This window comes from Bos javanicus, chromosome 11 (assembly GCF_032452875.1).
Source record: "Bos javanicus breed banteng chromosome 11, ARS-OSU_banteng_1.0, whole genome shotgun sequence".
Lineage (NCBI taxonomy): Eukaryota > Metazoa > Chordata > Mammalia > Artiodactyla > Bovidae > Bos > Bos javanicus.
This window is the reverse complement of record NC_083878.1, coordinates 3,674,759-3,702,617: the sequence shown is the minus strand read 5'-3', so window position 1 is coordinate 3,702,617 and position 27,859 is coordinate 3,674,759. Positions and strand designations below refer to the sequence as shown.

Sequence of the window (27,859 nt, the reverse complement as noted above, 5' to 3'; positions counted from 1 at the left end):
ATTTAAAGAAGAATCAACACCAATCCTCCTCAAATAATTCCAAATATTGAAGAGGAGGGAACATTTTGAAACTCATTCTATGATGCCAGTATTACCCTGATACCAAAGCCAGACAAAGATACTACGAGATGGAAAACTACAGCCCAATATTGCTTTTGAACACTGATTCAATACTAGCAAACAAAATTCAACAACACATTAAAAGAATGAGACACTGAAGAATGAGACTTATTCCTAGAATGCAATATGTAAAAATCAGTCAATATAATAAATCACAGTAACAAAATGAAGGAAAAAATTATCATCTCAATGGATACAGCAAAATCACGATGAATTCAACACTCATGATTAAAAATGAAAACACTCAACAAACTAGGATTATGAGGAGACTACCTCAATATGGGGCTTCCCCAGTGGCTCAGAGGTAAACAATCCACCTGCAACGCAGGAGACACAGGTTCAGTCCCTGGGTTGGGAAGACCCCCTGGAGAAGGACATGGCAACCCACTCTAGTATACTTGCCAGGAAAATCCTGTGGACAGAGGAACCTAGCAGGCTAAGGTCCATGGGATTGCAGAGAGTCGGACATGACTGAAGCAACTGAGCACAAGCACTGTAATATAGTAACGGTGTCATAACTTACTCAAAATCATGCTTTAGACGGTAAGGAGGGAAGTGATGTCATGAAAGACAGTGGAGCAGAAAAATCAAGGAATTGGTCTTTTCACCAAAACAACTACTTGATAGAATTAACTGTTTTGGAACTCAAGAATGTAGTTGAATACTTACATAGCATTCAGAAGAATGCCTGATGAAGAGAGAGGCTGACATGTAGGGAAATCTCTGTCAGGTCACTGGCTGACCACAGGGATAACAAAACAATACTTCAATGAACACACATGATAAAGAATACAGTCTTTGCAAAATAGGTGGAAAGACATTAAACAGACAACTGCAGCCTTCATCAAGCAACAGTAGCAATTTCTGGGGAGGGTAGAGAATCTCATTTCCTGAGTTACTGTTACAGTGTCCAAAATGTTCAGTTTTCAACAAAAAATTACAAAGAATAACAAGAAACATGTATGCATACAGCCCATTCACAGGGGGAGAAAAGCAACAGACACATAAAGTTCAGACACTGGATTTGGCAGACAAAGACTTAAAATAACTTTCTTAAAAGCCAATCCTCAAATTCACACTGAACTTCAAGGGGCCACAAATAACCAGAACAATTTTGAAATAGAAGAACAAAATTGGGAGACTTTCAAAACTCACTATAGCCCGCTAGGCTTTTCTGTCCGTGGAATTCTACAGGCAAAAATACTGCACTGGGTTGCCATTCTCCAGGGGATCTTCCCAACCCGGGGATCTTCCCAACCCGGGGATGGAACCCAGGTCTCTCGCACTGCAGGCAGATTCTTTACCATCTGAGCCATCAGGGAAGCCCAGAAAGCAGACTGGTAGTTACTAAAGTGGGAGAGAGGAATGGGAAGGAGTACTTAGCAGGTACAAGGTATTTTCTGAGATGATAGAGAAGTTTTGAAAGTAAAGGAACGTGTGGCTTGCACAACATTAAAAAACTTTTTTTTTATTGGAGTATAGTTGCTTTAGAATGTTATTTTCTGCAGTACAGCAAAGTGAACTAACTCTGAAAACTTAAGTATTACCGAGTAGCACATTTAAAAACAGTTAAAAGAAACTGTTAACTGTAGGTTATATGAATTTCACCAAAATTAAAAAGCAATTTTAAAGATGAAAAGGAACTGGCTTACTTTTTTTTTTCCTCTGGAGATAATGCTCGCCAAACAATTTTATTCAAGCGCCTGTTTTAAAAAAAAGTCAACAATAATTATTTAATAGCAATACTTTACTCCAGAAGAAAAGGCTGACCCCAGGCAGGGAAAGCCCAAGCCACGCACCCCCACAGGACCGCACCATCGCCACTTGCTTGGAGACTGGATGTGAGGGTCTCCCTCCCTCGGCATGACTGCAGAAGCTTTATGACTCTGTGGCAACCATGCTAAATGTGAAAGGAGGGCATAGTTCTCAGCTCCATTAGGTAAAACCCAGGCTGAGAAAAGGCAGCAAACAAACTGGTCCTCATTACCTCTGCATGAAGATATTTTTAAACATCTGATTTTCATCTTAAGGAAAAATACAAGTGTGCCCTTAGCCTGCCTCCTGTAGACATTTTTCTGTCTGGGTTTGCAGAACAAAAAAGGGTTAATAGGGTCATAAATAAGAGAACTGGGATACACTTTAGAGATCAACCAGCCTGACCTCCTCGTTTTCCAAATGTGGCGGCTGAGGGGGCAGAATGATGAAGCGCCTTGCTCATCCAGCATCGAGAGTTGGGGCTGAGACTAAGCTCACTGAACATGTTTGCAGAAAGATTCTGGAAAGGAGGAAGTTGGAGCCAGTGCTTTCAGTTGGGTAGTTATAGCTCCTTTTCTTGTTACTAATCAGTGGTGCTCCAGGAGCACCAAGCACAGAACACTGGCTCCATGGGCTGTGAGCTGTGTCCATGAAAAGAAAAGTCTCAATAAGATGGAGTGGGAGAATACTGCCACTCCCCAGGAGGCACGCTCCTAATCCTTGGGCCCAGTGTCTGTGGCACAGGGCTCTGGGAGCATACTTTGGGTGGTGTTATCTTGCCCTGATCACCCATCATGAGCTTGGGGAGGTCATGGAAAGGGGGTCTAGTGTGGTGGTAAAGAGCACAGACTCTGGAGCCACTGGGCCCAAAGCTCAGTGTTCCCCTCTTATTATCCAGTAGACTTTGGGCCAGTAGCCAACTTTTCTGTAGAATGCGGATAATAACAGTATCTCCCAACCAGTGTTGCAGTGCAGATTTAACAAGCAAGTGTATGCATCGTACATAGAACTATGTCTGACACAGGTAAACACAGGCTCTGTAAGTGATAGAAAGTGTCAGGAAGCAGGAAACAAGCCAGCTCTGCCCCTGTCTCCTTTGATAGTTTTGGTTCTTTGTGGCCTCTTTAGAAGGGCTTCCCTGGTGGCTCAGACGGTAAAGAACCTTCCTGCAATGCAGGAGACCAGTTTTGATCCCTGGGTCAGGAAGATCCCAGTAGGAAATGACTACCCACTTAGGTATTCTTGCCTGGAAAATTCCAAGGACAGGGGAGCCTGGTGGGCTATAGTCCATGGGTCACAAGAAACTGGCTTTCTTTTAAAAAAAATTATTTATTTATTTATTTTGGCTGCCCTGGGTCTTAGTTGCGGCACGCAGGGCTTCCCTGGTGGCTCAGGCAGTAAAGAATTCTTCTGCAATGAGGGAGACCTGGGTTGCAATGAAGATTCGATCCCTGAGTTGGGAAGATCCCCTGGAGAAGGAAATGGCAACCCACTCCAGCCAGTATTCTTGCCTGGAGAATTCCCATGGACAGAGGAGCCTGGCAGGCTACAGTCCATGGGGTTGCAAAGAGTCAGACACAATTAAGCGACTAACACACAATAGGATCTTTAATCTTCATTGTGGCATGCAGGATTTTTTTGGTTGTGGACTGTGGGATCTAGTTCCCTGAGGGATCGAACCTGGGCTGCCTGCATTGGGGGTGTGGAGTCTTAGCCACTGGACCATCAGGGAAGTCCCAATTTTCTTTAATCATGTGGTTGATTAAAGAGGGCTTCTAAAACTTGTGTGCATTTATGGAAAATAAAAAACTATTTTAAAATATTTTAAAATTTAAACCTTGAAAGTGGAGGCAATGGAAGAGAGAGGCTGGGAATGTAGACAAGGGCTTGGCAGGCTCTGGTCTGGGTTCAAATCTCAGAGGCTCTGCTTTACTGCTGTGTGCTTCTATTACATAACTTAAAAAATATTCATTTATCTGGCTGTGTCAGGTTTTAGTTGCAGCACTTGGACTCTCTAGCTGTGGCATGCAAGGCTCAGTAGTTGTGGCACTCAGGCTTAGTTAGTTACTCCATGGCATGTGGGATCTTAGTTCCCCAACCAGGGATCGAACCTGCAACCCCTGCAGTGCAAGGCAGATTCATAACCACTAGACCACCAGGGAAACCCCTGTTATGCAACTTTTGAAAACTGCTTTCTTACCAATAAAACAAGGATAACACCACTTACTCCTGGCATTGAGGGGATTAAATGGGCAGTATGTATAAAGTGATCAGAAATAACTAAGGCTCATTCCTTCCAGGTTCTAAAGAAGAGGGAGACTTAGAAATTCAGGAATGGTTGGTGAATGTGGGTCCAATTAGCTATGACATGTCTCTAATTTTATTTTTAAAATAAAAAAAAAAGCTTACCACAGTGCCTGTCACGTACTAAGTGCTCAAAGGTTAGTGTTTTTATTTATTATTATTATTATTTTGGCCATGCTGCATGCAGGTGGGATTTTAGTCCCCCACCAGGCATTGAGCCCACACCCCCTGCATTGGAAGTGAGAAGTCCTAACCACTGGACTGCTAGGGAAGTCCCCCGTCTCTAATTTTAATTTGTTTCTTCAGAAGATATTTTCGTAAGAGGGTATGTATTTCATATCCCCTATTATTCCTCCATTTGCCATCTTCACTGAACTATTTCAAAGCACACAGCAAAAGCAAGCAGGCATGAATTGAGGGTCGTGGAGAGTATATGAATCCTGGCTCCACTAGTGTGGAAGGCAGCTGCAGGAACGCCTTTAAAAGTGTGGGATGAGAGCCATCTGGGATACTGGGGTTTGATAAACCACAATCTTCCTCTGTTTTTAGGAGAACCAAACTTGACCTCAGGTTCACCATGAACATAGCTACAGAAAAATCACCCAAGAATCTAGCCAGTACTGATATCCTCAGAGCTTATGTGCAGATACACAAAGTCAAAACTGCTCCTGCAATTCTTAAAATACTGAAACACAAGGGAATTAGGTGTGACCAAAATAGCTAGAGTGTCACTACTTTGACCAAAGGACTGTGAGCTTCCAACTTACTTGGTCATCCCCAACCATACAGACTTAAGAGTTATATCTGGCTTACCTGTGGTGGGAAACTCCTTAGAAATGTTTTATTGGGGATGAGATGGGGATAAATCAAGTTTCACTAATTTTTTTTCATGGTCTGCATAGCTTTAGAAAGATGGAGCAAGATGGAAAAGGGAACTGACATTTATACCAGCAAACAAATACTATTAAACACAAAAGATCAGAAGCTTTGTTCTATACAATATGAATGTTAATATTATTAAAAACAATATTAAATAATTCATTTAAAATAAACATCAAATTAATGATACCAAATAATATACATTCAATCAATATTAATCATATTAAAGTTAATGCTAATAATCATATTTAAATTAATACTATTTTATTATTTTAATAACAATATGGTATAATATTTCTCTGAGGGTATTAAAGACTTTTCCAGATTCACTTATTGGAAGTAAGAACTGGGACAAAGGACTACTAGGTTTGTATTTTGGTTTTGCTATGAATGAAGGACTCTCTTCTGCCTAGGAACAGAGGGTCTCTGTCCTTCTGGAAATTCTCAGGAAAGGGTCATCTTAGTGGAAAGAACTATTTGACTTTTCCATCCCATGTATTTATGGTTATTTTAGCATCAGCAGATTCAGGGAATGAAAGAGGGAAGTAATTAACATTAGTTGCTCTTTATGTATATAATTTACATAACCTTCAAACCAGATTTTTGCAAATAAGGAATCTGAAGCTCACAAGTGTCACATGATCTGTCAAGCAACTGTCAGAGCCAAGAATGAAACCCCTGAGCTGTCTGACCTCAAAGCCCCAGCTTGTGGCCCTGTAGTAGGCTTTCACAGACCAGGTAATCACAGCACTCAAATATTTGAATGAGTCAAGCAAATTAAATTATAATATAAATGATATCATTATATTATATTTTATATAACTGAACTAGATGAATTTTAATAACTAAACCTGAATTAGATCAAATTCAAATTAAATTCCAACAGTCAAAATAAATACAGTGACACCTGCTAGAAGAGGAGACCAGGGGGAAAGCCAGCAGCCCAGAGTCTGCCCTGGGGGCTGACACCCTCACAGGGGAAAGGCAGGCCTGCGTTGAAGCTGGGAGCACTCCCAAGCACCACAGTCAAAGTGGGTGCTGGAGAGTCGCTGGGGAAGGGCCTCTGGGTTGGGCAGGGTGGGTGGCGGTGGCCATTGGTGCTGAGGCAAGAAGGGATGAAAGAGGATAGCTGGGTGGGTGGGCAGGGAGAGTGGCAATAGAGCTTGGAGGCAAGGGAAGGCCTGCCTGGTGCAGAGGAAGAGGCAGAGAAGAGGACCAGACAGAGCAAAGTCTCTGGCCCAGCAGGGAGGGTGACCCTTGGGAGAGTTCAGCCTGCCTTGGAGGGAAATGAAGGGCCCACAAAGACTCAGAAAAGCCTTGAGGCAACAGAAGGAGCCCGTGCAACACAGCCTCAGTTCTTAGGTGAGGGTAGCAGAAGAAGCTCAAGTGTAAGCAGATTTGGAGAGGCCTGAGATGGGCCTAGGAGAAGGCAATGGCAACCCAATCCAGTACTCTGGCCTGGAAGATCCCATGGACGGAGGAGCATGGTAGGCTGCAGTCCATGGGGTCCCGACGAGTTGGACACGACTAAGCGACTTCCCTTTCCCTTTTCACTTTCATGCATTGGAGAAGGAAATGGCGACCCACTCCAGTGTTCTTGCCTGGAGAATCCCAGGGACGGGGGAGCCTGGTGGGCTGCCGTCTATAGGGTTGCAGAGTCAGACACGACTGAAGTGACTTAGCAGCAGCAGAGGTGGGCCTAGTACAGAAAGGCCAGTCTCTGGGCTGGGTCTTGCACTCCAGGTGGCAGAAGTCAGACCTTATATTCAGTTGGTCAAAAAAGTCTATTTGAGTATTTCTATAACATGTAATGGAAAAATCCGAACTTTGGGACCAAACCAATACTTTTTTGAACACACACTAGACACACGAAAAAATGACAGTAGACCAGTAAGGGCTGGCCTGGGCCCTGATCACTTTTGCTTACTTTGATTTTCCCCAACCACATGGTAGTAAATGAAAACCCAGTTGCACAACTTCCAGAACCAAAAATAAGAACTTGCCTGGAGGAGCTGGGTAACTCAAAGTTTAATCAAGAGTGTGCATAAGGAGTAATTAAGTGCTACAGGGCAGGGTGGGGAGGTGACTAGAGAGCTGGGAGAGGGTGAGATTCTAACCACAGAGCAGTAATCTCCACTCTGAGATGGGCTCCCAGGTCAGGCCTGAAGGAGCCAGGCCCCAGGAAGGGGCTGGGATTCAAGGACCCTGGGTTTCTTTCCCATCTGGATCTCTTCTCCAGCCTGGCAGTTGCCTGCCAAATCCTGGGTTATCTGCCCTTGTGAAGACAGGCCCCCTAACTCAGCATGAACACAGTGACTATTTAAGAGTACAGTTTTCACTGCAGTCAACTTGGTCATCATCTTGCTTTTGATTTAAAAATTGTTTAAGTAAATTATGTCATTATTGTGGGGTTTTATTAGTCACTTTACAGAAAGTTAAATGCTAAAATGGTCCAGTTCACTCTGCTAAAAAGAAAGCTTTATGAGTTCATGGAGGGACTTCCCTGCCAGTCCAGTGGTTAAGACTGCACCTCCCGAGGCAGGGGGCTGGGGTTCAATCCCTGGTCCGGGAGCTGAGGTCCCATATCCCTTGTGGCCAAAAAGCCAAAACATAAAAAATAGAAACAATATTGTAACAAATTCAATAAAGACTTAAAAAAAATGGTCCACATCAAAAGAAAATCTTTAAAAATCTTTAAAAAGAAAAAAGAGTTTATGGAAACATGAGATGTCTACAGAGCTTGGAAAGGAAAGATGGTTTCTTGGAAACCCTGTTGGGCACATTCAGGTAATGTACTTAATGCAGCACAGGCATAGAGGAAGCCCCTTCTGTTAGCTGGGGCTGCTGTTAATACTTCTTATGGACTATTGTTAAATAGCTGCTCCAGATGAAAATTTTAAGCTAAAACAAGAGAAAAGCCAAAACAAATTCGACATCCATTAAAGAGTAGCCAGGAGTAATACTCACTTTTCATAGGACTTAATTGCCTGTTCCACTTTTTGCTTGTAGATATTGAGCTTCACTCCTTGGGGGTTAATTAAAGTCATCTTATTTGTGTCATTGCACACATGTGCCAGAGGGAACACCTATACACCAATGTCAAAGGAAAGTGTCACTTAACATGTGCCTTCAAAACTCCATTCAATGGTTGTATAATATGTTTCTCTGGCTAGAAAATCAATACTTTAGATTTGTAGAGAAATTAGAAAATACAGAAAATAAAAAATAAAGAAATAAAAATCAGAGATATCATTGCTAACCTTTTCCTTCCAATTTTTAAAACCACATATTTTAAAAATAACCATCACCTCAAAAAACTATTTCAGGAAACCCTAATCAGAACCAAGTATTCTCTTCATAAGACTCTGTCAAATTGATGGGCATGAGCAATAAGAAATAGAATCTCATTGCTGCTACTTTGTAAATGACTAGTTAGGTTCTTCCCTGATGGCTTAGATGGTGAAGAATCCACCTGCAATGCAGGAGACATGGGTTCAATTCCTAGGTTGGGAAGATCCTCTGGAGAAGGGAATGGCATCCCACTCCAGTATTCTTGCTGGGAGAATTCCATGGACAGAGGAGTATGGCGGGCTAGAGTCCATGGGGTCACAAAAGTCTCAAACATGACTGAGTGACTAACACTTTCACTTTTCAGTTGGATTCAACATCTTTTTCAAGTACTTATTTTAAACTTGATTTTCTCTTGAGAATATATGATTATAATTAATATCTCTGGGCCATTTTCCTTATCAATTTGGAAGAGATTCTTATACATGTAAAATAAAGACAGCTTAGTGATCAATGAAACCATGCTCTGTAACAACAGTAGAGAACCAGAATGAGAGGGCATTCAAAAAAAATTCTGTCTGCATCTGATGCTTGCTTCTTTCTGGGTTTGGGGATGTCTCTGATTCCATGCTATGTTAATAGGACCTGTAATAATTTACTTTTTGTTGCTGCTTAGTTGCTAAGTCGTGTCCAACTCTTTTGTGACCCCATGGATTGTAGCCCACCAGACTCCTCTGTCCATGAGATTTCCTGAGCAAAAATACTGGAGTAGGCTGCCATTTCCCTCTCCAGAGGATCTTCCCAACCCAACCATCGAACCTGGGTCTCCTACATTGGCAGGCAGTTTCTTTGTCACTAAGCCACCCGGGAAGCCCAATATTTCACTTTTACCTATTTGCATATTATTTATCCTCCCTTGAGCTTCCCTTGTGGCTCAGCTGGTAAAGAATTAGCCTGCAATGCAGGAGACCTGAGTTCAATGCCTGGGTTGGGAAGATCCCCTGGAGAAGGGAAAGGTTACCCACTCCAGTATTCTGGCCTGGAGAATCCCATGGACTATATAGTCCATGGGGTTGCAAAGAGTTGGACAGGACTGAGTGACTTTCACTTATCCTTCTTTAGAAATGTAAGCTCCTTAAGAGCAGGAACTTTGTTTCATCACCTCTTTATTTCTATCACCTGAACAAGGCTTGGCCCTCTACAAACATCTGTTGATAAAGGAATAAATGTATGTTCCTCAAAAGGTATATTCCATATCTTAATATTCATATGCAAAAGAAAGTCTAACAGGAGAAATACTGAGATACAGTGGTGTTTCAATACTGCATGTGATTCCAACCACAAGGAGCATGTAGGCACTTTAGAAATATGGGCAATCACTTTTAAGAAGTAAATTTTTACTTTCATTCCAGATGATACAGAGTTCATGCTTCCCTTTGCCTCCAAATCATACAAAAATTATATTGTTATTATTTAAGAGAAATGCATAGAAATAAAAGAAGGAAAATAAGAAGGAAAGAAAGTAAAAGAAAGATGCATCGATATATTTCTATAGAGAAAAAGTTGAACATGTCAGCAGGACTGAAGCTGCAGGTTTGTTTGTTGGCTCTTGTGTCCAAAGACGGCAGGGGCAGAGGGAGCTCAGCTCCCAGGAAGCAAGTGGGACTCTGAGTCAGGCTCAGTGCCTGAAGCTGGTGCGTGAGGTTCTCTCACCCCTGCAAGAAGGCCCTGCCTGATGAGAGAGAACGCTTGTGTAGCTTCACAACCAAGAACTAAACCAAGCCACCCTCAATCTGCACTAGCCCAGTATCATCATGGGATAAGAGCTCTAAATGCCAATGACCGGGGAGTAAGGGGATGCATTTAGGTAACTGCAAAAAAAAGAAGGCAGAGGAAAAAACAGATTTTTTAAAAGTCTTATTAAAAATGAGCCAACAAACTAAAACTCCTAAACACACACACACAAAAATGCCCCAAATGGTAGCTGAGCAAATCAACAATCTGAATATCAATTCACTTGAGTAGAAATTAATTTTATGACCACCTAACAATAATTTTATATTAATTTTGATTAAAATTAGCGATTAAGTTGCTCCAAGATGTAACAGTTATAAGAAAGTGTAAGAACAAACAGATGTGCCATGAAAACAAATGGATGAGAAAAAGAACAATATTTTGAATAATAAAATAACATCATTAAAAAAAAAGACATTGAAATTGAAAACTATGTATGTTGATTTTGCAATTAAAACCTCAAGACCAAAACAAACAAAATAGCCAAAGATTCAGGAAACTGAGAAGGAAGCAATTAAGTTAGGCTGAATAGTCAAATCTTGCTACTTGTAAGACAAAAGAATTCATCATGTGACCTCTAAGCAAGCTTTGTCCAAGAGAAGGAGCCTGAACAGTGGGTTAAAAGGTAAGTCGAGGTGGTTGAGCAGTTAAGAATCCTCCTGTTAATTTCGGGGACATGGATTTGATCCCTGGTCAGGGAAGGGTCCATATGCTGCAGACCAACTAAGCCCACGCGCCCTAGATCCCAGGCTCTGAAACAAGAGAAGCCCACGCGACGCAACTAGAAAAGGCCTGTGCAAAGCAATGAAGACCCAGTGCAGCCAAAAATCAATCAAACAAAAAATAAAGGTGAGTTGACTGGATTTTGAATATTGAAAGAAATTTACAAAAGTGAAAAAGAAAAAAACACAAACAAAACCCACCATCTTTTAAAATACCACATAAACTTTTAGAGGGAAAAAACAGCCTCAAAAAAAGTGAAAGGTCCTACACTCTTATCCCTCCTGGGAAAAAGTTCCCTTTAGAAGTCTATGAACAGCTCTTCAAATTGCCAACTTATGGCTCAACTGCAAATCAACACCACAAAATATTTAGCAACATTATATGACTTCATCAGGATCTGCTGGACCCCTGCCAGAAGGTGTGTAAAGAAAACCCTTTGTTTAACGTTCTACCTCCCTCTTTCGTGGGTTTGGATCTCATCCCTTGCATGGCCATCTTGGACTTCAGGGTGGTAGCAGTTCAAATGTGGCTCATGTGCACCCACTCTCATTCCTTTCTGTGTGCAGATTGAGGGAAAGACAAAGTCATGCTCCACACCTTCAGTCTGTGGTCTTAGTTTTTACAACATGGTGATCAGCTGAAGGTCCCACGGGACATTCTCTTTATGATGCCAAGTTTGGTGTGACTGTGAGGTCATAAAGGGCATTCTCACAGGGACTTGGGGGATCAGAATCCTGGCTGTTCAGCTTCTGCAGGGAGGCAGGTGGGGAGGGGAGTGCAGTTAATGAGGAAACTGACATTGCTTAAAAGGGAATGAAACCACTTGGTCACATGTCCTTCGAACATGTTTTACTTTTTACCTCTTATAATGGAAATCAAGCATTACTAACTTATGGTGGGGCCCTTCTGGACAGTATTTGATAATAAAAGGGAGCCTCAAGGTATTGCCTATTTTAATCCTCTTGAGATTAAACTAGAAGCCTTACCAAATTAATGATAATCACAGTCTGTGCGAGATTGTAACTCGAGGGAGGAAGAGCAGAGTGAGAAAGGCAGAGGGGCAGAGAGAGAGTCACTGACTATAACTGCTGAATCCATGGACAGCCTCACTTTGGGCTGGTTCTGCTAGAATTTTTCCCACTGTTAGACCAGAGACACTCCTTAACCAATAATTTTATCAATAGTTGAGAACAGTTTTATCAATAATGATAACAGTGTTTATCTTTTGCTGTCTGCCAACTCCTAAGCCCTCTATATATTTTCTCATTCAATCCTTCCATATACAGACATTGAAATGCAGTTTTGTTACTTGGTTTTCCTCTCCACTGAACTCTGTAGTTTTTTACTCTGTTAAAAAATACTAGTTTCTAAAACACAATACATGTGCAAAGTAACCATTTTCGAAATATGTAAAATACTAAAATTATATAAATTCAAGTAATGGCTAAAGCTCCAACATTTTTAGAAATTTATCTATATTGTAAAATACTGTGTCTTAAACTCCACCAGATTTGAGTTCTTGGTGATTGAGGCATGAAATGAGCATAACTTTGCTATTTTAAAAGACGTGTTTGCCAAGAATGTGAATGATGTAACCAAAATTTTAAGAGATATATTTAGCTTACATAAAAAACTGTTCTCAAACAATAAAAGAAAAAAAGTTAAATTTGGAGTACCATTTCCCCTTAGCAATAGGCAGGTTTTTTTGTTTTTAATGTTACTGCTCTAAGTGACAGCGAAGATGTAGGGAAACAGGCACTCACAAAATGCCAAGTAAACTGTCGAATAATGCAGGGAATAGCTAAAGTAATTGTAGTAATTCATATTACTGAATATTATTACAACTATTAAAATTCATCCAAAAATGGTCATTACAGGGAAATATGTGCCTAACATATGCTAAATGAAGAAAGTGGGGCACAGAACTGTCAGTTCAGTCACTCAGTCGTGTCCGACTCTTTGGGACGCCATGGACTGCAGCACACCAGGCTTCCCTGTCTATCACCAACTCCCAGACCTTGCTCAAACTCATGTTCATGGAGCTGGTGATGCCATCCAACCATCTCATCCCATCTTCCCCTTCTCCTCCTGCCTTCAATCTTTCCCGGCAACAGGGTCTTTTCCAATGAGTTAGTTCTTCACATCAGGTGGCCAAAGTATTGGAGCTTCAGCTTCAACATCAGCCCTTCCAGTGAATATTCAGGACTGATTTCCTTTAGGATTGATTGGTTTGATCACCTTACTGTCCAAGGGATTCTCAAGAGTCTTCCCCAACACCACAGTTCAAAAGCATCAATTCTTCGGCATTCAGCTTTCTTTATGGCAACTCTCACATCCATAATGACTACTGGAAAAACCAGCTTTTCTTCCAAGGAGCAAGCATCTTTTAATTTCATGGCTGCAGTTACCATCTGCTGTGATTTTGGAGTCCAAGAAAATAAAGTCTGTCACTGCTTCCATTGTTTCCTCACCTATTTGCCATGAAGTGATGGGATTGGATCTTAGTTTTTTGAATGCTGAGTTTTAAGCCAGCCTTTTCACTCTCCTCTTTCACTTTCATCAAGAGGCTGTCTTTGCTTTTTGCCATAAGGCTGGTGTTATCAGCATATCTGAGGTTATTGCTATTTCTCCCAGCAATCTCGATTCCAACTTGTGCTTCATCCAATCTGGCATTTCTCATGATCTACTGTGCATATAAGTTAAATAAGCAAGGTAACAATATACAGCCTTGATGTACTGCTTTCCCAATTTGGAACCAGTCCGTTGTTCCATGTCCAGTTTTACCTGTTGCTTCTTGACCTGCATATAAGTTTCTCAGGAGGCAGGTAAGGCAGTCTGGTATTCCCATCTCTTTAGGAATCTTCCACAGTTTGTTGTGATCCACACAGTCAAAGGCTTTAGCATAGTCAATGAAGCAGAAGTAGATGTTTTTCTGGGATTCTCTTGCTTTTTCTATGATCCATTGGCTGTTGGCTATTTGACTTCCTCTGCCTTTTCTAAATCCAGCTTGAAGGTCTGGAAGTCCTCGGTTCACGTACTGCTGAAGCCTAGCTTGGAGAATTTTGAGCATTACTTCGCTAGCGTGTGAGGTGAGTTCTCAGATTCTTTGGCATTGCCTTTCTGAACTGTAGGCACTGTCATTAGTTGTTACAGTAGTCCAGGAAGAATTGGACCAGACCACATTCTTGCTGTGTTTATAAGCGATCCCATAACATTTTGAAAATGAGAAAATGATGCAAACTGGTGTTTATATATTTATCATTAGACACTGACTGAATTCAACACCTTCACTGTTTTTCAACTAAATCATTTCTTCCTATACATATCCCAGAGCTTGCCGCCAGATTGGGCAAGGAGAGGTCTGACTGGCTGTGAGTAATGAAAATGCGAAGGCTGTGCACATCCCGCATGGCTGACTCTGAACACAGGTGCAGTGCTAAAGCTTAAACCTCTGCTTGTATTTATTTATTTAAACAAGTTGTGTTTATTTAATTTTTGGCCGCACTCCATGGCATGTGGGATCTTAGTTTCCTGACCAGGGATCAAACCGGAACCCCCTGAATTAGAAGGCAGAGTCTTTAGCCACTGCATCAATGGGGAAGTCCCAAACCTCTGCTTTTTAAATAGAAACATTTCCAGGTTTCCATAGAGCAAACTGAAGGCAGGGCCACAAAATTAACTGGCAAAGAGGTGTGTCAATAAGATCATTCATAAACCCATGAAAATACATTACTTACAACAGGGTAGGTTACATCTCACAAACTTCAATCTAAACTTTTAGAAAGTAAAAAGATTATTTTTAATGTAAATTTTATAAATGAAATTTGCATTTGTAAATTTTATGAATGAAATTTTCTGGTATGGAATGATATTCAAAATAGATTGTTGAGTAAAAATCAAGGCACAGAGTATCTTCAGTTCAACTTCATTTGGTAAAACAAAACAGAGAACAAAAGACAATATATGTAATGAAAAAGCTTTGATCAAACAGTCATCAAATAATTAATCTGTGAGAAATTATATTCTAATGTTTCTTTCTTTTCTACTTATCTGTATTTTCCAATTTTCTACACAATGAATACATACAGTTTTTGTATTAACTGTCCTTTAAAATTTTTAATTAACTTTTCTATCAACACAGTTTTCAATGCTATTATATTTGAAAGCAGCAAAATGTTATGCCCTTAGCAGCATCCCTAACATTGCTTGTCAGCTAAATGATGAGATAAATAGTCACCTCACTAGGTTGCTTTAAGTTTTATTTTTTGTTGTTGTTGTTGTTGTTTTTTGTTTTTTGCGGCCCTGAAAAGGGCCTTTAGTTTTTCTAAACGTTTCAAGCTAGATGCTTTGCTCAACCACCAAAACCGTAAAGGGTACGGCCCTGACGTTTGAGCGCGTAGACCACATCCATGGCGGTAACAGTCTTGCGCTTAGCGTGCTCCGTATAGGTGACCGCGTCCCGGATCACATTTTCCAGAAACACTTTCAGCACCCCACGAGTCTCTTTGTAGATAAGACCAGAGATACGTTTGACGCCTCCACGACGAGCCAGACGCCGGACAGCTGGCTTAGTAATACCCTGAATGTTGTCCCGCAAGACTTTGCGATGGCGCTTAGCACCCCCCTTGCCGAGGCCTTTGCCACCCTTCCCACGACCAGACATGGTTGCTGTCGCAATCTGCTTTAAGTTTTAGATCAGACACTTTGATGAGATAAAATGCTTCTCTCAGAACCTAGTACGAGGGACTTTCCTGAGGTCCAGTGGCTAAGACTCCACGCTCCCAACACAGGGGGCCTGGGCTTGCCAATCGTTGGTCAGGGAACTAGATCCCACATGCCTCAACTTCAGATCCCATGTGAAACAACTGACCCGGTGCAGCCAAATAAATTAATAAAAAATATTAAAAAAAAGAACCCAGCACGAGGGCTCCTCACATACCTGATTAAAAGACCTTGCCATGGCCTGTCAGGAGTAAGTGACAGGGATGGGTGCAAGCCCAGGCTACCTGGTCATAGAGCTATGTGCTGGACCCAGATTAGAGCAAAGCAGGAAGCTTTGATGAGATGCTGTTGAAGATAGGATGATGTGTGATGTTGTAGTGGCCTTTCCAATGATGCAAAAACTATTGTTCCCACATTCTTTTTTTTTCCAAAGCAATTGGCAATAAAGAGCTTTAAATTCCAGATTCATCAAATAGCTAAAGCAGTTTTACTCTGTATATGACTTGGTGATGAATTCATTGTTTTGAAAGAGCTAAGGTTAAAGTTATCTGGTCCACTGAAAACTGAACGTGCCCCAGCTGAGCGACTGAACTGAACTGGAATGAACTGAATGAAGAGTTGCCAGGGCAACCTCTCTGCTCAACACTTCATTTCCAAGGTGACAGATTTGATGCTGGTCCAGGAAACATGAAAACCAAAACAGCATTGTGTTCCAGAAGAAGAAACAGCCCATACATAAGTCATGAATGAAACAAATGGCTGGGGACAAAACCAAACGATGCTTTACAATTCTACCCAGACAGACGTGGCCGCACACAGGACACTGGAGTAAAAGTAAATTAAAATTCTCAGTGAAGGAAGTTAAGATTCATGTTTCCTTTTCAGCTCCATTCTACTTTTTGTCTACTTTTCCAAAAAACTGTTAGGTCCAAATATAAAAGCTATATATCTCACCCAGAGGGTTTGTATTTTTCAATCATTGTTTTCCCATTCTTTTCTTTAGTTGAGGGTCTCTTCCAGTTAGAGAAAATATTAAATAAAAGATGTATGTGTGCTTTGAGGGTGAAACTGGAATTTACTGCACTATTATTTGCTTCATTGTCATGATTCTTGCTCTTATCAATAATGGAATGAGGAAAGCATGTGTGTACTACGTGTGCCACAGAAGGCCCTGAGCATGAGTGCCCGTGGTGGAAGGCACGGGAGAAAAATACATGTCCTGTTTCGTTGGCTTTGCTTTCTAAACACAACCCTCAATACTCTTCCATTTATTTTCCTTCTTGAAAATCACTCAACATGTTTCTCTCTCTCAGCCCCATGTGGTTCTCCTTCCCTCCTTTTGATTTTTTCCATTGGAGACTTTTATGATGGAAAAGATGCCACTGTATTTAGGAAGAGAAGGTAAGCAAAGGAGGATCATAATTTCCCACAAGTTCTCCCTGACCTTTGATATTGAATGGTATTCTCTCATGACTCGTGACTCTGACATAGAGGCTTTTCAGACATTTCTGCAGCTCCACACTGCCATCCATTAGCAAGGAGCCATGCACTGCCAACCAAACAAAGGCCAATTTCTTCTCAGCTTAGAAGCAAAAATGCTTAGAGCTTCTCCCTCTACTTTTCATTGTCTTTATGAATAATTCTTTCCCAATGGCTGAAATACATTTCTATTACAACTGTACAAGACATTAAGTGGACTACTTTCTATGTAAGCAGGAAATGAAAAGTACATCAAGCAGGGACGTATAGAAAATCAGTTCTACCTCATCAAAGACTTTGGAAACAACGTGCTTGTCCAGAACAGGGACGTAGGTGGAGCTGTGAGGAATGGCAGCCATGGACAAAGCATCCATGATGGTGAGCTTCTTGGCTGCCAAGCCGTGGATCTTGAGCCAGGTTGCTGAAGACATTCCTGCAGAACTAAGAACATGAGACTGTGACGTTTTAAGACATATCAAACAAACACGTAACAAGCCTGTCCTAGTAAAACTGAAGTACTCACTCTTGGTCATAAACTTGGCTTCCTTCTCGAGTCAATCTTTCTAATGACTTGTCATCTGGAAACTCATTTGTCAGCAGGATGCCCATTTCTGTAGAAAAGAAAATGGAAGCTGTATAATTTCCTCACATGTGGGGTTCATATCAAAATGCAAAAGGATCACACTCATCTCTGGGTTCAGTGTGTCTGAGGACTAATGAATGGACTATATCTCCAAGAGCTGATCTCTGAGTGGGTTCTAGGCAAAATGAATTTGCAATGGACACTAAAGGCTGATACCCGGGTAATAGGGTACTCGCATTGTTTAACTAATCTACCTCACCCCATACCCACTGAGATCTCTCTCTGTGGAAGGATGAGACGGACTCATTCTCTCACACTCCAGAAAATGTATCTTCTAAATGTCAAATAAGAATGCCATGAGCCAATAATTATTCAGTGTTGCCCTCATTAGACTCCCCCCAGACTATATAGGACAGCCTCGTTCAACATTTCAGTTTTTGACAGTTTCGTCCCTGATTCCTCAGCTCTATGTGGAAAACCAAAATCCCTACTAAGTCCTATTTAGTTGTAAGTTCAAATTTTCAAACTATTATTTGGAATTTTTAATGTCTATTTTTATAGAAGCTTGGATTTACAAATGAAAAGCAATATTAGCTAATTGAATTAGTAGAAGAAGGGGTGTTTGGGAGTGAGCTAGTTAAATGCCTAAGAAATCACATCTCAGTCATCATATGATAATCCTTTTAAAGGACTGTGCACGTAGTAGATTTAGGAAATATGGAAGGTTAATTAAAATTGAGGAAAAGGCACCCCACAGATCAGCACTGAAGAACACAAGGTTTGATTAAGCTATGGCTCAGTAACAGCAGGTATAAATTTGTCCCTCATGCGCTTCCTCCTACTTAAGGGGTTGTGCGGATGTGTGTGTTTAGCCGGGGGCTTATTATTTATTAACTCCATGAAACTTAGGGGAAAGTGCTATAGGAATTAAAATGTTAGGAAATTAAGTCTTTAAATTTACTATTTTAAAAATAATGATATCATCAATAAACACTGAGTGGAAAAGTCGAATTTTCCTCATATTTAGCCCCCATAAGGCTGACAGTATGGATCAGAGAGGGGCTCGTCAGATGGTACCACCTGTGAATGAATGGAAGAAAATAAACCAACTGTTCACAGTTCTGAGAGCATGAGGTTCTCAAATTCAGAACACAGAGTGGCAGCCAGCACCACCACTAGTGCCAGTGGTTACACGAGCCAAGGGTGTATTAAACACCCAGGGACTGATAAATGCAAGTCTGGCCCTAAGGAAGGCCCGTTCGCTAAAGCAAGACAACCTGACTTATCAGGGAGTCCTTAGAAGAGGTAGAAACCTAGACTCACTTAAAAATGATCTGCATCCCCTCAATCTCTCTCCTCAGCTCTTTCAGGAGAAGACGCACTGGGGAGGGGAGACCAGCTTGGGCTTCCTGATGTATAGACCCTCAACAGCTTACCCCTGTCACTTGGCATGTTCCAGCTGCTAGAACTGGAAAGCCTGTCCCTCCTCTCACTGCAGGCTGAGCTCCTGAGGGTGGACAGCTGGCTTCTGAGCAGGCTGGTTTTGGTTGGTTCTGTGGGTGTCACAGGGAGAAGGGTTAAAGGAATTTGGGATGGAAGGAGGTGCTTCGGGAGATGCAGCTGTGTCCTTGGACCTTTAAAAAGAAAGCAGGTTTAGTCTCCCAACCCTCAGGGGGACGGTGCTGCCACCAAGTAGATGCTGTGTAATGGTGGATTCTACTGATCTGAGTTCAGGCTCTGCCCCTCCTGGATAAAGATCTGCTTCTGAGTTCCTTTAGCTTGTTGGCAGAAATTATTTCCTTGTGGTTGGAGGACTTAGGTTCCATTTCCTTGCTGGCTGTTATGCAGGGGTCTCAGCTTCTTAATCACCCCCATTCCTATTCATGGGCCCCTCCCTCTTCAAACCAGCAATGGCACACTGATTTCCCTCTTGCCTCAAATCTCTGACTTCCTCTTCTGCCACCAGCTGGCAAAAGCCCCCGCATTCAAGGGCTCATGTGAGTACATGGGGCTCTCCTAGGAACCCTGGCTGAGGCTCACACATAACATAATCAGGGAAGTGATGCCCATTACCTTCACAGGGTGCAGGGTTTAGAACGGGACCTCTTTGTAGGTCATTTTAGAAGCTCTGCCCACCACAGCTGCTGTCTACACTTTTATTTGTATTCTTTTCTACCCTCTGTTGGGTCCTTTCAACTAGCAAGTAGACACTAAGTAAATAATGACACTGAATCTGTGTGCTTTACAGCAGGGTTCTCCAGTCTTTGGGATCTAATGCATAATGATCTGAGGTGGAGCTGATGTAATAATAATAGATATGAAGTGCATTTGAATCATCCCAAAACCATCCCCACTCACCCAACCCCAGTCCGTGGAAAAATGGGTTTCCATGAAACCGGTCACTGGTGCCAAAAACGTTGGGGATTACTGCTTCAGAGGATAATGCATTTGCACCAAGACATTTGATTACTTTTCCCATGGGATCACAGAAACCACACTAATTGTAATTGTTGTCTGTACTTTGTGATCTGGAGGCCTTTATGTAGTACCAAAGCTTTATGTAGTATTTGTAAACGAAATGTGTCCTGTTTTCAACAAGAAGGGACTTAAGATCCTTTCTTACAAGAAATTAGAGTGAAAATTAGCTAATAATCTGCATTGCCTTTCACACAGAAAGATAACCCCAGCAGTTTCCATGTGTGGAGTCAGGAGTGTGCTTTGTGATAGTCACTGCTTTTCTAGGCAACAAATAGGGTGATTCCTGTCTCCATTGCTTCTGTAACAAGGAATTTGGAAGGATAAATTTTCTCAGGAGCTGTGTCTGTGAGCAAAAGAGACAAATGATTCATATAGGAGAGGTGAACTCCTGTTTCTCACTATACCAGCAGGCCATCTTGATCAAAATTGCTGGGTACAAACAACAGATGTGTCCAAATGAAAATGAAATTCAGCTCCCAAAGTTTCCAGACATGAAAACTGTACTATTCCCAAACTGCAAATAATGAGTGAAGACATATTTATCTGGCAGTGGATTCAAGCATTTAACTACTCCCCCAGCTCTGTATAGTCTAACACCACATTTCATCACTCTTCTAAATTAAAAATTGAATCAGAATAAAAACTTGGCACAGGGCTGCCTAACAAGAGCAACAAATCCCAAATCTAAGTGAAATGGTGCAAGTGACAAAAGGCCATGAAAACATTCAGGATGAGTAGCAAGTAGCATTTCTAGCAAAAGTCAGGTTCACTGGAACGACCAGGCAGGAATGGCAAAAGGGATGCTGCCACACAAGTGGCCAGAATGGGAATCCTCTTTGTCCCTGTGGGCTTAAGACAGAGACACAAGGGCAAATGGACAGAACATGAAAGAGGGACCAAGCTACAGCAAATACTTCTTTGGTCTCTATGGGTTTAAGGCTCTCCTCCTCTGCCCAGAGACAAGGGGAGACAAAAGAGACAGTGTGTGTATGGCAGAGGAAGCCATCACAACCTTCCTCACTGAGAGACATGTAGCATCCTAGCCTGGGGAAACTCCTCTGGTCTCTCAGGAAGCACCATAAGGGGACCAGTGGGAGCCGCAATTACATCAGGTAACCAAGCACCAAAATGATACCACAAAGGCTGTCAAAATGAAATGACCATTAGAACCCACAAGAGCAGGCCAAAGTGAGACTTATGTGTCAACTTTAAACAGGACAACTGCTACCTAAAAGATATAAATAGCAGCCAGGGTCCCTAACATAAAAGAACATTCAGGAAACTATAAAAAAAATCATCCATCATATCAGGAATCAAGAAAGTCACACTTTGAAGGAGAAAAAACAATCAAAGGATGTTAATACCATGATGAATCAGAAGCTGGAATTCTGACAAGGATCTCAAAGAAGCTGTCAGAAAAATGGTTCAGCCATTAATTATAAAATTCCCTTGACACAAATTGAAAAATCTCAGCAAAGAAATAGAAGTTATAAAAATTTCCAAGTGGAAATTGTAGAACTGAAAAATAACAAATGAAGAACATTTTGGGTGAACTCAATAGCAGGGTGAAAATAGCAAAGAGTACTATCAGAGAACTTTGGGAACAGAATAATAGAATTCAGCCAATTTTAACAATAGAAAACACAACAAGAAAAGATAAACAGAGCCTCAGGGGTCTGTAGGATAATAGCAAAATATCCAACATTCATATCATCAGAGTCCCAAGACATAGAGGGAAAAAGTGGGTCTGAGAGACTATTTAAAGAAGTAATAAATGAAAGTGCCCCTAATTTGCTGAAAGATACAACATACAAATCAAGAAGTTGTGCAACCCCAAACAGAATAAACCCAAGGAAATCCATGCCAAGATGCATTATAGTTAAACATTTGAAAATTAGAGACAAAGAAAAAATTTAAAAAGCATGCCAGAGAGAAAGGAACCAGTACCTAGAGGGAAGCAGCAGTTTGAACCAGTCTGAACCAGTTTCATGTTTAAAGTGTAGGCAGCCTGAGGGAGAGGCCCTATGTTTTCAGCTACAGACAGGAAAGAACAATCAGCTGCAAATTCTGAACAAGGCAAAAATGTCCTTCAGGAATGAGGAGAAAGTAAAAACATTCCTAGACAAAGAAAAAAATTATTGTGGCCAGCAGACTTGCCCTTGAAGACTGAACACAGGAAGTTCTTCAAACAGAAAGTAAATGAGAAAAGGAATTTTGGAGAATCAGGAAGGAAGAAAGAATGAAAGAGAAAAAATATGGTAAATACAATAGATTATCTGTTCTTCATAAGATTTATATTTGATGATTTAAATAAAAATTACATCATCACCTGATACTCAAGCCAATGACACTGAAAACTAGGGACAGCAAAGAAACCCAAACTGAAGTAAGATCTCCACACTCACAAAAAAGGGGTAAAATGTTGATACCAGAAGAGTGTTGTAAGTCACATTTATAGGCTGTTATACTCAGGAAACCAAAAGCTACACTCAAAAGCACTGAAATAAACACTGAGGCCAAGTGGGAGACGTTCTAAACATATGAGGCTGCTTCAACATTTGAAAGCAATCAATGTAATCCACCATATCAACAGACTAAAGAAAAATCATATGATACATGATCTCTCATTTGATGGGGCTTCCCTTGTGGTTCAGCTGGTAAAGAATCCTCCTGCAATGCGGGAGATCCCGCTTCAATTCCTGGGTTGGGGAGATCCCCTAGAGAAGGGAAAGGCTACCCACTCCAGTATTCTGGCCTGGAGAATTCCATGGACCATATAGTAGAGTCAGACACAACTGAGTGACTTTCACTGATCCCTGTTCTCTGGTGCCTCAGTGGTAAAGAACCTGCCTGCCAATGCAGGAGATCCCTGGGTGGGGAAGATGCCCTGGAGAAGGAAATGGCAATCCACTCCAGTATTCTTGCCTCAGAAATCCCATGGACAGAGGAGCCTGGTGGGTCACAGTCCATAGGATTAAAAAGAGTTGGACACAACTTAGCGACTAAGCAACAACATATCATTTGACATAGATATAGCATTTGACAAAATCCAGTACCAATTCATGATAGAAACTCTTAGAAAACTGGGAATGACGGGAACTTCCTCAATTTAACAAAGAGTATGCACGAAAAACCTACAGCTAAAATCATATTTACTGGTGAAAGATTGAATATCTTTCCCCTTTAAGACCAGGATAAAGGCAAGGATGCTCACTCTCATCACCCTTATTAAACATACTACTGGAAATTCTAGCTTTTGCAACAAGGCAAGAAAAAGAGATAAAGCCAGAAAGATTGGAAAAGAAGATAAAACCGTCCCAATCTGCAGATAACATATTGTATATGTGAAAATAGTAAGGAATTCACACACACATCAACATTTTAAAAAACCCACAAAATCAAAAAAGCTCCTAAAACCACTAAGTGAGTTCTGTGAGGTTGTCCATTATGGGATCAACACACAAAATGAATCACATATTGCTACACTAACAATAAACATATGGCAAGCTATATTAAAAAATCAATACCATTTGTAATTGTTCCAAATACAGTAAGTCCCCTACATACGAACAAGTTCTGTTCTGAGAGCCTAGAAGTGGAGCAGCCATTTTGTGACCATAAGAGTGAACTCTCAAAATTCACCAATAAAAAACAAACGATCCTTATAGAATATGTGCAAAGCCCATGTGTGCAGACATTTAATTGAGGAGAACGTAAGGATTGCAGATGAGCACATAAAAAGATGTTCCATATTACTAGTCATTAGGGAAATGGAAGTAAAAAATCACCATGAGATGTTACACGCCTATCAGAACAGTTAAAAATTGTGTGTGTGTGTGTGTTCATTCGTGTTTGACTCTTTGCAACCCCATGGACTGTAGCCTGCCAGGCTCCTCTGTCCATGAAATTTTCCAGACAAGAACACAGGAGTGGATTGCCATTTCCTCCTCCAGGGGATCTTCCCAACCCAAGGATTAAACCCACATCTCCTGCATTGGCAGGCAGATTCTTTAGTGACTGAGCCACCAGGGAAGCCCTTCAAAATAAAAAATATTTATGACAATCTTAAAGCTCAACATTCAGAAAACGAAGATCATGGCATCTGGTCCCATCACTTCATGGCAAATAGATGGGGAAACAGTGGAAACAGTGTCATAGTGTCAGACTTTATTTTTGGGGGCTCCAAAATCACTGCAGATGGTGATTGCAGCCGTGAAATTAAAAGACGCTTACTCCTTGGAAGGAAAGTTATGACCAACCTAGATAGCATATTGAAAAGCAGAGACATTACTTTGCCAACAAAGGTCTGTCTAGTCAAGGCTATGGTTTTTCCAGTGGTCATGATGGATGTGAGAGTTGGGCTGTGAAGAAAGCTGAGTGCTGAAGAATTGATGCTTTTGAACTGTGGTGTTGGAGAAGACTCTTGAGAGTCCCTTGGACTACAAGGAGATCCAACCAGTCCATTCTGAAGGAGATCAGCCCTGGGATTTCTTTGGAAGGAATGATGCTAAAGCTGAAACTCCAGTACTTTGGCCACCTCATGAGAAGAGCTGACTCATTGGAAAAGACTCTGATGCTGGGAGGGATTGGGGGCAGGAGGACAAGGGGACAACAGAGGATGAGATGGCTGGATGGCATCACTGACTCGATGGACGTGAGTCTGAGTGAACTCCAGGAGTTGGTGATGGACAGGGAGGCCTGGCGTGCTGCGATTCATGGGGTTGCAAAGAGTCAGACACGACTGAGCAACTGAACTGAACTGAATAGCAAGTTCTGACAAGAATGTAGAGAAACTGAATCACTCATTGATTACTGTGATAATATGAAATGGCACAGCCACTCCAGAAAATAGTCTGGCAGCTTGTTATAAAACTAAACATTCAATACTATATGAATCAGCAGTTGCACTCTTGGGCTTTATCTTACAGAAGTGAAAAATTATGTTCACACAAAACAGGTACAAAAATGTTTAGAACTGCTTTATTCTTAATAGCCCCAAACTAGAAGCAACTCAGATGTCTGTCAACAGATGAATGGTTAAACCAACTCTGGAGCATTCATATCACATGCTGCTACTCTGTAATGAAGAGGACTGAAGTGTTGATACCTGTAAAAAATTTGGATGAGTCCGGGGGAAAATATGTTGAGTGAAACAAGCCAAAACCCAAAGATCATGTGTTGTATGATTCCATTTACATAATGCTTTTGAAATGACAACATTTTAGAAATGGAGAACTTAGTAGTTCCCACTAGTTGGGAAAGGGTGTTGGAGGGAAATGGGTGTTGTTAAAAAACAGCAAGGCCAGGGATCTTTGTTGTGATGGAAATGTTCTGTATCTTGACTGTAGGGAGTGGGGAATATGAAACCACACATAATAAAATCTGGGGCAATCTGACTACGATTGTGGATTGCATCAATGTCAATAACCTGGTTGCAAAACTGAATTTTTTTTCCAACATGTGACCATTGCGGGTAGCTGGGTGAAGAGCAGGTACACAGGATCTCTCTGTATGATTTCTCACAACTGCATGGGAATGTACAATTACTTCAATAATAACTTCAGTTTAACAAACACAAGTTTAGGCTTCTTTTAAAATGTTATGAGGCTTTAGCTTTATTCCTCCTTTATTCCTGTTAATACCTTCTTGCACCGAAGGAAAACCAGTCACGAGATTCAAACATTTTGTTTACAGATACCTGCATGGAGCACTTTCTTTCTCTGAGTCTTTTGACCTGATGGGTCCTCTGGTATTTTCAGCATTCGTGATGATTTGACATCAGCGTGAGGTTTTGCACATTTTTCTGGGGTTGAAACCATGGAACAAATCTCCTTTTGATGCCTGTTTTAGATTAAAAAGTAGACCAAGATGATGAAAGAAAAAATTTGAGGAACTTCCTGTGTTTGGTCTTTAAGGGTAGGTCTATTAGCTACAATTATTTTTTGTCTAGGAATGTTTTTAATTTATCTTTGTTCCTGATGGGCATTTATTAAATGCTTAATTTGCTAATAGGAAGACAGTGAATTTCGATGAAGAAATCCTGACTAATACATATTTTCAACTTCTTTCCATTTTGCTATCACAAATCTGCTTGCAATGTGGGAGACCTCGGTTCGATCCCTGGGTTGGGAAGATCCCCTGGCGAAGGGAAAGGCTATCCACTCCAGTATTCTGGCCTGGAGAATTCCATGGACTGTATAGTCCGTGGAGTCACAAAGAGTTGGGACACGATTGAGCAACTTTCACTTTAGGTTAATTATCCAGCCTCAAAAGAGATTCTATTTCGTGGATATTCATTCAGAAAATTGGAGAAGGAAATGGCAAATCACTCTAGTATTCTTGCCCAGAGAATCCCAAGAACAGAGGAGTCTGGTAGACTCTTTTTGTCCATAGGGTCACGAAGAGTCTGACATGACTGAGCAACTTTCACTTTTTCTTTCACTTCTAAGTAAAAAGATATACTCCTGATGGGGCATTTCTTGTTTGTCATTTTTAAATTGAAGTATAGTTAATTTACAGTGTTGTGTTAGTTTCAAGAGCACAAAGTGATTCAGTTTTATATATATATACATTTTATATTTTATATATATATACATTTTATACATTTGTACATATATTACATATATTATGTATATATATGTTATACATACATTATACATATATACACACACATATATATGCATTTTTCAGATTCCTTTCCATTATAGGTTATTAAAAAATATTGAGTATGCTACACAGTAGGTCCTTGTTGTCTACAATAGGGAAGCCCAGAATAAAGTTATTTTGTTTTATATATAATGGTGTAGATCTGTTAATTCAAAACTCCTTCCACTGTTAATCCCAAACTTCCCCCATTCCCTGCAATCTCCTTGGTAACCATAAATTTGTTTTCCATTCCTGATAGGGTATTTATATGCTGTGATACATGAATGCTATGATGCCTGAATATCTGTACAATGTGAAATCATGTAAGATTTGACACATTTACTGAATGCTGGGGTAGTTTTGGTTTTAGACATATTATTAATAGCATATAGCATGGGAAAGACCTGAAAAATCATCTATCTCAAATACTACCACCACATCATCTTAAAGAGGAAGAAACTGAGACCCACAGCAATCAACAGGTGTGGAAAGAAGTTAGGGATTCACCAAGGTCACACAGAGTGAAGTCCAGCCCTTGAGCCTCCTGCTGCTGCTGCTAAGTCACTTCAGTTGTGTCCAACTCTGCGACACCATAGATGGCAGCCCACCAGGCTCCTTCATCCCTGGGATTCTCCAGGCAAGAACACTGGAGTGGGCTGCCATTTCCTTCTCCAATGCATGCATGCATGCTAAGTCGCTTCGGTTGTGACCCTGAGTCAAATCTTCACAACAGTGCACCCCTACTCTGCTCTGTCACCTTTGTGGGTTGTGGTGGGGGTGGGGGATGTCCACATTGGGTGCAGATGAGACATCCCTAAGGACCACACAGGATTTGGGAACCTGCATATAAGGATGAGTATGTGAGGCTTCCCTGGCAGTCCAGTGGTTAAGACTCTGCACTTCCACTGCACAGGTTTGATCCCCAGTTGGGGAACTCAGATCCCATATGCAATGCCACTCAGTATGACCAAAAAACATCAAAATTAAAAAAAGGATGAGTTTGTGGCTTCTGTAAGCCAATCATTAATTTGCTAGATTATGAGTTCCCTTTGCTTAAACAAAAATCTTAACACAATCATACTATGTGAT

The 27,859-nt window shown here is 41.1% G+C and overlaps 2 protein-coding genes across 13 annotated transcripts in view; both read right to left on the bottom strand.

Moving 5' to 3' along the window:
- Positions 1-27,859, bottom strand: part of VWA3B (von Willebrand factor A domain containing 3B) — a 178,212-nt gene that overhangs the window by 47,793 nt on the left and 102,560 nt on the right. For 10 of the 12 annotated variants that reach the window (XM_061431599.1, XM_061431598.1, XM_061431592.1 and 7 more), the window contains 6 exons: positions 25,824-25,966; positions 19,084-19,200; positions 17,588-17,675; positions 17,349-17,505; positions 8,026-8,144; positions 1,773-1,823 (listed from right to left, as the gene is read on the bottom strand). In XM_061431599.1, the coding sequence (XP_061287583.1) occupies positions 1,773-1,823; positions 8,026-8,144; positions 17,349-17,505; positions 17,588-17,675; positions 19,084-19,200; positions 25,824-25,966 (675 nt within the window). The remainder of the gene's footprint in view (positions 1-1,772; positions 1,824-8,025; positions 8,145-17,348; positions 17,506-17,587; positions 17,676-19,083; positions 19,201-25,823; positions 25,967-27,859) is intronic. The other 2 variants (XM_061431590.1, XM_061431593.1) reach the window with 2 other exon arrangements.
- Positions 15,175-15,541, bottom strand: LOC133256505 (histone H4-like). The gene has a single exon (XM_061431328.1). The coding sequence runs from the start codon at positions 15,524-15,526 to the stop codon at positions 15,215-15,217; it is 312 nt and encodes a 103-aa protein (XP_061287312.1). The 5' UTR covers positions 15,527-15,541; the 3' UTR covers positions 15,175-15,214.